The sequence below is a fragment of the Cibotium barometz genome, chromosome 8, assembly GCF_041138505.1.
Source record: "Cibotium barometz isolate CiBa-2024 chromosome 8, ASM4113850v1, whole genome shotgun sequence".
Taxonomy (NCBI): Eukaryota; Viridiplantae; Streptophyta; class Polypodiopsida; order Cyatheales; family Cibotiaceae; genus Cibotium; species Cibotium barometz.
The window spans coordinates 19924756-19939053 of NC_141053.1; the positions used below are offsets into that span (position 1 = coordinate 19924756).

Consider the following 14298-nt stretch of genomic DNA (forward strand, 5'->3'; position numbering starts at 1 on the left):
TTATATAGTGGTAAGTACGCCAAAAATAGCTAACTTGCTATAAACAACCATTAAGCTTGTTTTATCAATCCACGAACCCTAGCCAAGTATCTGCTTGCTTATCCCTAAACCCATTGGATTAGGTCCCTAATTTGTAGATCAGTGCCCAGGTACATTACAGTCATGATACAAGCATGAAAAACCTTTGATCTAGTCATGACAAATCCCGTGCATCTAAGGGTTCCTTCAAGGAAATCCCAATTAATTCTATCAGATGCCTTCTCAAAGTCTAGCAATAAGATGACTAGGGGCTGGTTGCTTTCCTTAGTACATTCAACCGCCTCCCAAAAAGAAAAGATATTATCAAAGATGCTTCTTCCTTGAAGGAACCCATTTTATGTATCATGAATCACATCTTGCAATACTGGCTGAAACCTCATGCTTACTGCCTTGGCAAGTATTTTGTAGGCATTCCCAAGCAATGTAATAAGCCTTTATTGACCAATACTTGTCTTATTAACACATTTTGGGATAAGATGAATAAGACCCTCAGCAGTAAGAGAAATGCATACTCAGGTGTTCCACATCTCCTAAAGGGCCATAGTGATATGTTCTTCAAAAGCCATCACAAAATGTGACGAAAAAGGTCGGTAAAAGGCTTTACCAGGGTTGGTTTCCCAGCACACTAAGTGGTGGTTCTCCTTTGGATAGTATGTCTGGACTCCGGAGTCCTCATCAATGCTCACAACGCAACGCACACATGAATAGACAGATTAGAATGGAGCATAACATAAATGAGAAGATTGGAAATAGTGACAAGAATGTTGGACAACACTTTTATTACTCCAAGGCACTATTACATACCCTTCACTGTATGTGTGCACCCAAGCAGTGGTCCCAGTGAGTAGGGCGATACCCGCCCGGCGTACATGGATGTACACCTATCACATGGGATACGTTGTGTCATTGGACGGATCCAGACCTCATCACACCAGCTACGGATTGAGACAGGGCGATAGATCGTGGATGACCGCATTTGTCAGCTATGCTACCAGGAGGTAGAGACAGAGGAACACTACATGTGCCGATGTACACTCTATTATGAGATCCGAGGGAGATATCACTGCCTCTTCCGAGAGGGTTTTGGGCCGTTATGGAGGGTCATGGAGTTTGAGGATCAGAGATGCCTCGGATTGTTTCTACTTGAGCTCACGAGACACAGAGAGACCCTCTTGGTAGACAGGAGGCCGAACCATGATGTACCTAGACAGATTTCTTCGGCACCGGCACCAGCAACCCAGCCCACACACCTCCTGCTGATACCTCCTCCATTGGGCCATCAAGGCACCGACTGTCACCATTTGGCCACCCAATTGGTCCCCCCGTGCTTTCTTATTATGTATGTACATTGGACTGTGTCCATGGCAGTTGTTTATGCCAGGGATTGATGCCACTCATGTGATACTGTAGACTTGGCTTTCCGTTGGGACTTGTGCCTCCGTGTACATGCCCGGAAATGCTTGGTGGATTGGTGTTCCATTGGGTCTGGTACCTCGTGTACTTGCCTGGAGCACGTCTATTTTGGTATAGTCTCATGAACGGGGATTGTCCATACCAATGCTGCATTGCATAGCATCTTTATGTGCTTGCTTGCAATTGAAACTGCATGTTGTTTTCATGCTAGCTTGACCAATGTGTAGTTCCGGGTAAGGGGATGCCTGCCTATGAACCGTGCGTGTGAAACTGTCTGTTGACATGGTTGTGTGGCATGTGAACATGGTAAGTATTACCCAATCTAGGCTCAAACAACCCTTAGGACTTAGCCAATATTTATAAGTGAGTGCGTTCCCACTTCATTAAAGTTTGGGCGCCCAAAAGTCACTTATAAATTATGACCGCTTCCAAGTTCACACTCACTGAAGTATCGAGACGGACAAAACTCAATGTCCAGGACCTGATCCTCCCCTTTTACTCATAAATGGGCATCTCCCCATGTCCCTTCACCTGATTGGACCCCAATTCACTTATTAAGAGAAAATTCGTGTTTTCTCTTCATGAAGATTTTTGGAGGCTGAAAACTCTGTTTTTCCACCATTTCTCTCCATTTCCAAGCTCTCCATAGCCATACCCAACTTGTTAGGGTGTTTTCCAAGCTTCCAAGAGTGTTTCCAAGTGCTAATCACTCTCCTACTCACTCCCAATGACTGAAATTCAGCAAAACAGCTCTCATTTTTGCTGTAATTTTTGGTCTTTTTATAGAAAACCCTAATTTCAGCCTTCCTTTCTCAAGTTGAACCATAGGGGAAGCTTTCCCAAGGTTCCCTTCATCCTCTTGAAGACTTTTGTCTCGCGAAGAAAGGCGACAAATCAAAGATCTCAACACTCCAAGGACTTCCATCGCGAAGACTTCCGCTGTCATCGACTCTACTTGCTGTTGGTTAGCTTTTATGCTTAAATATGGGAGCAAGTAGCAAGAGGGAGGAACCGGATTACAAGATCACATACCCTGTGTAGTGTTCTCTTGTCCTACATGCTCTCTTGCAGATTGTTGCTACCATGTCTGGTGCAGCAATAGAGAGCAAATGGTAGGGAACATGGGCACTTGAGAGGGTAGTGTGGGTTGCAAGTCTACATCGACCACCACTTGTTTGCAATACTGTATTCATATGCATTTGTATGGAAATCTGGTCAGAAATGCCCATGACACTATGTACTTGATTCTCCCAAGATCAATATACTTTATTTGAGGGAGGGTTCGGCCGTTCCGGCTCATTGTGTGTCTCTTGTCAATTCAGCAATTTACTTCTTGTATTTTGAGCAAGTGTCCATCAAATCTTAGTGTATTTAAGTGTATTGATTAGCATTGTATTCAACCAAGTTACATTGGTATCAGAGCATACGGTTCTCTTTCACTTCTATCATGAGAGACGATCACCGTGAACACTAGCTATCTCTACACTTAGAACATTATGGACAGCCATACAATGAATGTTGGAGATGCTAATACAAGAGGCACGGACAATGAAATGCATGCCTCCAATGCTTTACAGGATAAGCAAACTCATGTGGTGCACAATAGGGAACATGAATATGTGGGACAGCCGTCCCATGGCAAAGAGAAGATGCAGGAAGAAGAGTCCATAGTCTTGAGGGCTGAACTTACTTGTATGCAGGCTCTTCTCCATGCACAACAAGAAGAATTGAATCTCTATCGCCGCGAGGATCCATTGGTACAAGACCGTTTGAAGGCCAAGAAAGCTGAATCTTATATGGATCATGCAATGGCAATGATTGCTCAAGAGTTGCACATGCAACCGAGGGATGCAGCACGTGCATACTTGGCTCGTCACCATCCCACATGTCTTGGAATCCCCACAAGTGTGCGAACAAGAACTTATGTCTAAGAGGATGAATCTCCATGCGATGGGAGAGGAACAATCAGTGACTTCATGCCATGCATGAACACCTTATGTAGCCCGTGAAGGATACAGTGTTTATGGCAGTGGTCAAAATGTATGTCAAATGCCATTGCCGGCTGAAAATGTCCATGCCCAACACATGCAACATGGGCTGCAATTTTCTGTTGGTGCAGGTATTCCGCGTATCTCTCATGCCACTCATGCCTTCGAGTGTGCTCGTGAGGAAGAAGTTATGGCTGAAAATGTATCAATGCATGTTGAGGGGTCATCCATGCCTCATGCTTACAGGGCACATGTATCTATGCCTTATGCATCACCTTTTGGTCCAAAAATGATACCAGTCATAGGGGCTATCCCAATGGACAAACATGGGCGAAAACATGTTGGGATGCACACACATGTATCAAAGTCTCGTGACTTCAAAGCCGGAGACAAATCTGTGAAGTTTGACACATATCATGGGGAATATGATGCATCAAAGGCACTTGCTTTTATTGCCCAGTTTGATATTGCTTTCAGTGATGAGGATTTCACTCAGAAATCCATGATCCGGCATGTAAGCATGTTTATGAAAGGCACTGCTGCCCATTGGTGGCTCACGGAGAAGCTCTCACCGAATCCTGTTAGATAATGGGAAGAGTTCAAGGAGAGGTTCTATGCTCAATTCTTGCCTCCCAATGCATTGAATGAGATAACAATGAAGTGGGATTGGGTAAAGAAAAATGAGGGGGAATCGGTAAATGCATATGTACAAAAGTTTTGGAAAGTGCTCTTGGAGGTGTCTCCATTTATGTATGTCACCGAGGCGGAAAGGAAGAGAAGGTTTCAATCGGGATTGCAACCCGTGTACAAAGCGGGACTACAAATGTATCCTGGTCATACCTTACACCAATTAATCGCAGCCGCCACCGCCACCGAGCAATTGGAACTCAAATTGAGTCGATCCAATAAGGCTAAACCCTCATTTTAAGGCAAAGAGAGAGCTGTCCAAAACTTGCAAAATGATGGACAGCCACCTAAAAAGGACCAATAAGGCTAAACCCTCATTTTAAGGCAAAGAGAGGGCTGTCCAAGACTTGCAAAATGATAGACAACCACCTAAAAAGGACCAAAACCAAGATAAAAATGGTCCAAAGGCTCAAAATAACACTACCAAGAAGCGTCCCTTCAAATTAAGAGACTATGGTCTCACTCCGGAACAAAAAAAGCAATATATGAGTGAGGGAAAATGCTTTACTTGTGGTAGCACCGAGCATATTGCAAAGACATGCCCAAACAAGAAGAAGCGTGATAATGCAAATGCATCAAAGCCTAATGTGCATATGGTTCTGGATCTACAGGGCAACACTTCACATGATAGCAAAGATAGGGTTGTATGTAAAGCTTGGGGACAGCTCAAAGATCAGCCCGCTTTGTTCATGTTTGATGATTGTGCATCTCAAAATTTCATATCCACTCAGATGGTAGCTGCTTTGGGTATTGAAGTGGAGAACATGGGTCCTCAAATTGAAGCAGGGGCTGCCTTTGTTGGTAGAGAAGTGCAGGTCATGCCTATTTTTGGCAAGTTGCGCATACACATTCAAGGCTATGTGGATCATGAGGATTTTCTTGTGGCGCCTTTGAATGGTTGTGACGTATTGCTTGGAAAGCCTTGGCATACACGTATTGATCCGTGCAAGGCTTACAAGACCAACAAGATCACCTTCATGCATAAAGGCCAAGAACATGTAATTGATGCTGGTGAAGAGGGTGATACCATTCCCCTTGTATCTCATATACAAATTAAGAAAGTAATGAAAAAGAGTGTTTTTACGTACTTGATTTTTGTACGAGATCATGTTGAGGAAAATAATGTACATGTAAACACTCTTAGTAATGATAGGCCGAAATTTTTGCAAGAGCACAATGATTTGTTTTGCTGATGAGTTACCAAATGAGTTACCACCTATACGACTGGAAGATCGTCGCATTGATCTTGTGCCGGGTAGCTCACCACCTAATAGGCCAGCCTATCGTGTAAGTGCAAATGCAAAGAAGAGTGAGTTCTTCTTGTCAGAGATACATTATCTTGAACATATTGTGTCCAAAGATGGATTGCGGATGGATCCTACAAAGATTGATGCAATTCGGAATTGGCCCAAATTGAGTTTGGTGTATGAGATCCGTAGTTTTCTTGGATTATGCTCTTACTACCGCAGGTTCATTCAGCACTTTGCATGGATTGCTTCTGCTTTACATGATTTGACAAAGAAGAAGGCCGTGTTCAAATGGACTAATGTAGAGAGAGATGCATTCCTCAAATTGAAAGATGCAACTACTCATGGTCCAGTGTTGATCATTCCAGATTTGCAAAAGCCTTTTTGTGTGGAATGTGATGCATCTGGAAATTGCATAGGAGCTGTCCTTAATCAAGAGGGACATGCCGTGGCTTATGAGAGTCGTAGATTGCATGATGCAGAGCTATCTCTTGGCATTTATGAGAAAGAGCTCTTGGCTGTAACTCATGCACTTACTATATGGAAACATTACCTTCTTGGGGCTGATTTCACTGTGAAGACAGATCACCAAAGTTTGAGGTATTTTCTTGCTCAAACTAAGTTGTCAGAGAAGCATATGAGGATGGCCAATTTCCTCTCTATGTTTCATTTTCAGATCTTGCACACCCCGGGAAAGAAGAATGTAGTGGCCGATGCATTGTCACGAAAGCTGTATGTAGCAACTATCTCCGTTGCCTCTCATGGGGACTTGTCTACTATGCGTGATTTGTATCATACGGATGCTGATTTTGCTACTATTTGGGCTGATTTGATGGCTGGTCATGCACATGCCTCATATGTGATCAAAGAGGGTTATTTCATGAAAGATAATTGCCTATGTGTGGTGTCTGACATGAGGCAAAAGGCTTTGGATGAGTGTCATGCTCCTCCATATGCTGGTCATAGAGACATAATGCCTACTACGCACATGATTGAGCGGTATTTCTTTTGGCCAGATATGCGGAAGGACATAGAGGCACATGTACGTGCATGTATCACCTGTCAAAAAGTCAAATTTGATAGGCAAAAGGCACCAGGTTTGCTTCAGCCATTGCCTATTTCCACGCAGCCATGGGAAAGTATTACAATGGATTTCATTATGGACTTGCCACGTACCCAACAGGGTAATGATGCAATTTGGACAATTGTGGACAAGTTTAGCAAGCAAGCTCATTTCTTGCCGGTCAAAAAGACCATCAAAGCTGAGCATATGGTTAAAATATATCTTGCACAAGTGTTCAAACATCATGGAATGCCGAAGTCCATTGTGGGGGATAGAGATCCCAGGACTACAAGTCTCTTTTGGTGGGCCTTATTTGATAATACGGGCACCAAATTGCACTTCTCATCAGCTTATCACCATCAAACGGATGGGCAAAGTGAGGTTGGATCTCTTGAAATGTTATGTGGCGGATCAGAAGTCTTCTTGGGAGAAGTACTTACCGCTTGTGGAATTTGCACACAACAACACGGTGCATGCATCTACGGGAAACGCCCCGTTTGAGATTGTTTATGGTAAGGTGGTTTTGCCACCCATCCTTCGCACAAAGGATGAGATATTTGCCAGCTCTGCTGATGAGTATGTAAGAGACTTGGATATTGCTTTTACTCAGGTGCAGACAGCCATTGCAAGGTCACAAGACAAGCATAAAAAGGCTGCCGACAAGCATAGACGGCAATTGGATGTTAAAGAGAATGATTGGGTATTGCTGAAATTTGAGAAAGCAAGACTTGCAAAGAGGCCGGGGAAAGAGGGTGCATATCCTAAGCTTGCAACCAGGTACTATGGGCCTTTTCGAGTGATCGAGAAGATCAATGAAGTGGCTTTCAGATTGGCATTACCTAGTCATTGGCACATACACAATGCTTTTCATGTGAGTCTCCTTCGCAAGTATGTAGGGCCGGAGCCCAGTGAAATGGTCATTGAGGATCCACCAGAAGTGGATGAGCTTGAGGAGATCTTGCAGCCAGAGCAGATTGTGTATCACAAGGAACGCAAGCTTGCTGCTCCTGCAGGCAAAGTTGTGAGGCGTTACCATGTGAAGTTTAGGAACTATCTTCCCATTGATGCTAAATGGGTAGATGAAGAGTTCTTCAAAGATTGCCCACATGTGCTTCAGACATATTTGGATGCTTTTCAGTTGCGGACAACTGTTTAGAAGCCGGGGGGGATGTCACCATTTGGCCACCCAATTGGTCCACCCATGCTTTCTTATTATGTATGTACATTCGACTGGTGTCCATGGCAGTTGTTTATGCCGGGGATTGATGCCACTAATGTGATACTGTAGACTTGGCTTTCCGTTGGGACTTGCGCCTCCCTGTACATGCCTGGAAATGCTTGGTGGATTGGTGTTTCATTGGGTCTGGTACCTCGTGTACTTACCTGGAGCACGTCTATTTTGGTATAGTCTCATGAATTGTCCATACCAATGCTGCATTGCATAGCATCTTTATGTGCTTGCTTGCAATTGAAATTGCATGCTGCTTTCATGCTTGCTTGACCAATGTGTAGTTCCGGGTAAGGGAACGCCTGGCCGTGAACCGTGTGTGTGAAACTGTATGCTGACATGGTTGTGTGGCATGTGAACAGGTGGTAAGTATTACCCAATCTAGGCTCAAATAGCCCTTAGGACTTAGCCAATATTTATAAGTGAGTGCGTTCCCACTTCATTAAAGTTTGGGCGCCCAAAAGTCACTTATAAATTATGACCGCTTCCAAGTTCACACTCACTGAAGTCTCGAGGCGGACAAGACTCAATGTCCAGGACCTGATCCTCCCCTTTTACTCATAAATGGGCATCTCCCCATGTCCCTTCACCTGATTGGACCCCAATTCACTTACTTATTAAGAGAAAATTTGTGTTTTCTCTTCATGAAGATTTTTGGAGGCTGAAAACTCTGTTTTCCCACCATTTCTCTCCATTTCCAAGCTCTCCATAGCCATACCCAACTTGCTAGGGTGTTTTCCAAGCTTCCACTAGTGTTTCCAAGTGCTAATCACTCTCCTATTCACTCCCAATGACTGAAATTCAGCAAAATAGCTCTCATTTTTGCTGTAATTTCTGGTCTTTTTGGGTTTTGAGTTCTTCAACCTTTGAAAGTAGAGATGGGCTGATTTCCCTCTCTTTCTTTTTAAGATAGTGAATTGCTTCCGTGAATTTCTGGGCCTCTTCTTTATGCTCTTGGGCGGCTTGTTTGAGAGCTGAAATCTCTCGCTCACGGGGTTTCCACCTGCTTGCCATGTTGTTCCCTCATCTTTGCCATCTCCTCTCAGGGCACAGCTATCTCTTTCTCCTGGTGGTCATCGTGGAACACCAATATATCCCTGATGGTCTTTAGCACATCTCTGGTAAGAATTCGTTGTTGGGTTTTGAACTCACGTTTGCTTGGACGTCCAGCTTGTCCATCGCTTTCTTTAAATGTCCCTGTAATCTGTCCCATTTGTTGGACTGAGTCATGATCCTCTGTGTCCTTCGTCTTCGCGATGCACGAAGTCGAGAGGGGAAGGCCTTTCACATTCTGTAGTTCAAAGAGAATCCCATTGGGGCCAATAGGGGCTGCCCTGCTGCCTTGTGGGCAGGCTGGAGGCAGATGGGAAAGGGGCACAAGAGAAGATTATGTTGCTTCCTTGGGGGCCTGAGCAAGGGGGAAAAAGGAGGGGGGGAAGGGTTGCGTGCAGCGCGGACTAAGCCAGCTCAGCACAGACGGAAACGGGTGTGTGCAGCCAAAACAGGGCGGTGCGGGTAGAAAATGAAATGAAATGAAATGATATATTAACGTCTCTAAGAGGCCATAGTGGCCTATGAGACCAAAACTGAGAGTACATCTGAAGTTGGTGTCTCATCAAAGAGAACAACTAAATGAGACTAAAAAGTACAATAAACTGATTGTCCTACAGTTATAAGAACAGAACTGTAAGACTCCGAGATGATACTGAGTAGAAAATACTGGAAAATACTGAAAAATGTATATCAGGTAGATCCATGTATGTTGATCAGTTGAAGTGTTGCCCTCTCCTTAGATCAAGTATCTCCGCCATGGGACTGTCTAGAATGGAGAGGTCGTAGAAGCGAGGTAGGCACCTCCGATGCCGAGCAATAATGGCTCTGATCTGGCGATGGTGAGGATGCCGTGGTTGGGATCCTGGCGGGCGTGGCCGACGGGCACGACATAAGATAACTGCTCTATCAGTGGTGGTGACTCCCTCGGAGCGTGGTCGGTGTAACTTGGTTGAACACAATGCTAATCAATACACTTAAATACACTAAGATTTGATGGACACTTGCTCAAAATACAAGAAGTAAATTGCTGAATTGACAAGAGACACACAATGAGCCGGAATGGCCGACCCCTCCCTCAAATAAAGTATATGGATCTTGGGAGAATCAAGTACATATTGTCATGGGCATTTCTGACGAGATTTCCATACCAATGCATATGAATACAATATTGCAAACAAGTGGTTGTCGATGTAGACTTGCAACCCACACTACCCTCTCAAGTGCCCATGTTCCCTACCATCTGCTCTCTATTGCTCCACCAGACATGGTAGCAACAATCTGCAAGAGAGCACGTAGGACAAGAGAATACTACACAGGGTATGTGATCTTTTAATCCGGTTCCTCCCTCCTGCTACTTTGCTCCCATATTTAAGCATAAAAGCTTACCAATAGTAAGTAGAGTTGATGACAGTGGAAGTCTTCGCGATGGAAGTCCTTGGAGTGTTAAGATCTTTTAGTGGAGGACAAGCGTCGCAAGAAGAAGGCCCTCAATGTGAGGATCAAAGGGCTGAAGGTAGAAGGCTCACCAATGGAGGATGGTGAAGCCTTATGCAAACAAATGGGAATACTAGGTGCACTCCCCCACCCCCCCTCCCCCTCCCCCTTCATGGAAGCCTGGCACTAGGGAAGGACCCTACAAAGGAGAGGCCTCTTCCTAAAATATAAAGGAGGAGAAACACGCACAGCCTTCTTGCAAAAAAGGGCCACACTGAAAGGAACCAAGATCTACCTAGGAGGTGACACTCTATAGGGAGGAGCTACAGCATGTGATACAAGTGATCATACAGGATGAGGATGCACAGTTCATATGGGTGAGGATCAGTACACAGAGAGCTCTTGACATCTACCTTGCGGTGTGCTACTTTGCACCATCTTCATCCACATATGCCATCAGTGGGAGGTCCCCATACCTGCCACTATATGATGATATTATGAGATTCTCAAAACTAGGGGATATCCTCCTTGCTGGAGACTTCAATACCCATACTACCAGTGCTCAAGCACCCCTTTTTGAGACAGATGATCCCATGTATCAAGAGAGACATTGTGGGCATGGATTGGAAACGAAAGGTGTTGACATTTGGAGAATGTGTGTGGATTACAACAGTCTTGATAAATTTATAATTAAATTTAAATATCCACTACCAAGAATGGGCGACCTTGTCAATCAACTTTGTGGAGCAAAATACATTTCAACAATGGATTTGAGAATGGCATAGCATCAAATTAGGATATTTGAGGATGATATCTAGAAGATTACATTTATGACTAGATATGGATATTATGAGTTCTTGGTATTGCTGTTTGGAATCACTAATGCCCCAACAACTTTCCATTGGATAATGAACGTTATGTTTTATCCATATCTAGGAAAGTTTATGGTAGTCTTTCTAGATGACATCTTGGTCTATAGTAACCTTTAATAAAGCGTGCTCAACACCTGAACATTGTTTTGGCACTTCTCTAAAAAAAAAATCATATTTGCCAAAAAAAGTATTTGTGTCACACCTAAGGGTCTTTAAGTCACATATCCCAAGAAACCAACAGCCATGCATGGTGTAGAAGCAGTCCGGCAGCAAGGCACATGCATCTTGTACGAGCGGGCAAATGCAAGTGCCACATGACAGTCGTCCATTGAAGGAGCAGTGAGCCAACAAAAAAGCAATCGTGGCCACAATGGGCCGATAGCATCAATACAAGCCAACCCGGAATTTTTTTTCCCTTTCTAGCACCCTTATGTGTTGACAAGCGTACTTATGATACAAATACAGTGGCTGCCCACACTCTTGCTATGCATGATGCAGAGCTATGGCATGCTCGTTTTGGGCATGTAAATTTTCGGAGTTTGATGCTTTTGCAGAAGCATCATATGGTTGATAATATGCCGCCTCTTGAGTCTCCACCAAGTGATTGCTTGGATAGACTAGAGCCCCTAGCTTCCACGAGTACAAGGTCAGATTGGGGGGGAGTCCCTATTTGGTTCTCTGCTCACTGGTTCCTAGTTCTCTGTCATGGATTCCGAACAACTTGCCAACTTGCTGCTGAGCATGAAAGCCAATATTGAGGCATCCAACCATCTCAACCGGTTAGATAACTGCACCCCAAGCACCAGCCACTCCAGATTTGGAGTCTACCCATGCTCACGCCTCTTAGCAAGGGCTGGACGATTCTAAACATGAAGTAATGCAACACCCTAAGGTATGTTTTTTACTCCCCTAGAGGTAGGTATGGTCCATGGAACAACATGCTCCCGGTCCATTGTCGTCATTCTGAGCCTGCAATTGGTCAGCATTAGAGATGACGTTCGTTTCGTGAACGGTCTACTTCTCGGAGTCCCTCTCCACTGGATTCTCTAAATAGTTTCTTTTCGCCTTCACCAGCTCGACAATGGGGAACTATCGGTTTGCCTAGTTTTTAGGGGATAACGCCATTTGGGTAATCGTTTGCCATTTGTTTCACCAACAATCTCCTTCTCAAAGTCCATTTCCATAGGATTCTCTAGATAGTTCCTTTTCGCCTTCACCAACACGACGATGGGGCACTACCTGTTTGCCTAGTTTTTAGGGGATAATGTCATTTGGGTAATCGTTGACTGGCTCACTAAAATGACGAGGTTTATTCCTGCGATAGAAAAAAACCTCAACCATGCAAACTGCTCATTTGTTTGTCAAGAAGTTGTTTAGCCTTTATGGCTAGCTAACTGAAATTGTCAATGATAAAGATCCTACATTCACTGGACATTTCTGGAAGGAGATATTCAAGAAATTGGAAACTAAGTTGAGTATGCACTCGTCTTATCATCCTGACAAGCGCATCCTGAGTCCAATGAATAGACATAGCAAGTGAATCAAACAATGGAGGACACGTTGCATGCATATGTCTAATAGTATCTTCTGTTGGTAGAGTTTGCTTACGATATTGCTAAGCATTATGCTACTAAGAATCCCTTGTATGCTAACAAGAGATGTTCAAGTTTGTAAGAGATGTTTCTGAGTGCTTGATTAAGTAGAGACATCATCTTGGAAAAATATTGCTTCACTCCAAAAGCCAATTTCTAGATTCTTTTTCCCCAATCTTCCTCTAAAATGAAGGGGAAGAATGTTATGTCCCATTGTCCAGACATAACAAGGCAAGTATTGAGACCAGACAATTCATATTAGTGTAAACTGGACTACTGGGTTGTGGCTCATTTTAAGAAAATTCCTCGGTGGGACTAAGACCTTCAAAGAAGGGCCTCCCAAGGGCTCACCTACTAGATAGCCTATTGGCTAGTCACATCAATGAAAATCTAGGTGATCGAGGATGCATGGTATGGGACGTGCATAATTTGTGATGTGGACTAAGCCAAGATTGCATTTGGGTGTAGCTTATGGTTGTATCTGATTTGTAATCGATATCATGCAGACACTTAGGTAAGACGATTTCTTACTTGGGGTGTTATATGAAGGTCCCCATGCGCTCTTGTTAGATACATGGCAATACATAAATCGCAAGGAGAAGAACCAATGCATATGGTGCATAAGAGGATCGGGCTTCTTACTTTTGGTGCAGCATATACACATGCCCATGGAACGTGATCCATATCAATTCATAACCCTCAACTATATCAGATGCATAAGAGACATACCTTGACCTAACCCTATGGTTGAAATCCATTGCCTTCTGATTGCAACTAACCTTTGTTTTAATTTGAACAAAATAGACGCCTGCTGTGTTGATGGCCACAAACATCTCATGTGGCAACCTTGGATCAGCCTTTTGCTGCATGGAATTGAAGTGTTTGTTACAATTTTTCTAGAAAAAAAACTCATCAAAAATTACTCACAATGATTGCAAAGAATCTTGAAAAATAATTCTTAGCCAATTCATTATTCACCTCAACATAATACCAGCAAGACCCATAAAGAGTACAACGGCTTCGTAAAAAATCTATATAGTCATTGATGCAGGTGGAAGTGTCGGCTTCATGTGGAAGTGCTGCAGCAGTCCTCAGCAATGCAGCCTTCCACTCTCTTTCACTTCCTTCCACATATATTTTGGGTCCAAATTTCCGAACCATTTCATCCCTATTAGAAAAAGGTAGCATACCATTATTTATGATTCTCGAATTCATTTGATTTTTTAAACCTTAAAACTCCAAAAACACACAACACGTTATATGCAATGGTCAGGATGGGAGAGATGCGCATACATAGTTCTTGCTTGGAAGACCTTTAAGAGTCTTCCGGAGGATCGGAGAGTTGCATCCACTCAGCATCTTAGGGGCTCTCGCATTCGTATTGATCAGATTGATGTAGCTATTCCGCATGAGTGGCTTTCTGGGACCTTTCACGGAGACTATCATCCGAGTTGGCTGGGAGTTTTTTCGAGGATAGGCATACCTTTGCAGGTCATTGCTCTTCCAGGCCAAGAGGATACAGATTTCCTCATGTATTCTATCATGCCTGGTGGGAGATTGAGGAGATGTAGTATGGAGGAGATCTGTAGACAATATGAAAGCAAGAGCAGACTAGAAATGAAACAAGAACACAAATGAAAGACAAAGAGTTACCTTGAGATGAGTGTAGACAAGACACAAGA

General features: G+C 43.7%; 1 protein-coding gene across 1 annotated transcript in view; it reads right to left on the minus strand.

The window, feature by feature from the left end:
* LOC147636009 (uncharacterized) overlaps positions 1 to 14298 on the minus strand; it is a 204395-nt gene that overhangs the window by 50381 nt on the left and 139716 nt on the right. The window contains exons 10-11 of the mRNA XM_086801453.1: positions 13595 to 13784; positions 13396 to 13479 (exon numbers count right to left, since the gene is read on the minus strand). Coding sequence (XP_086657579.1) covers positions 13396 to 13479; positions 13595 to 13784 — 274 coding nt within the window. The remainder of the gene's footprint in view (positions 1 to 13395; positions 13480 to 13594; positions 13785 to 14298) is intronic.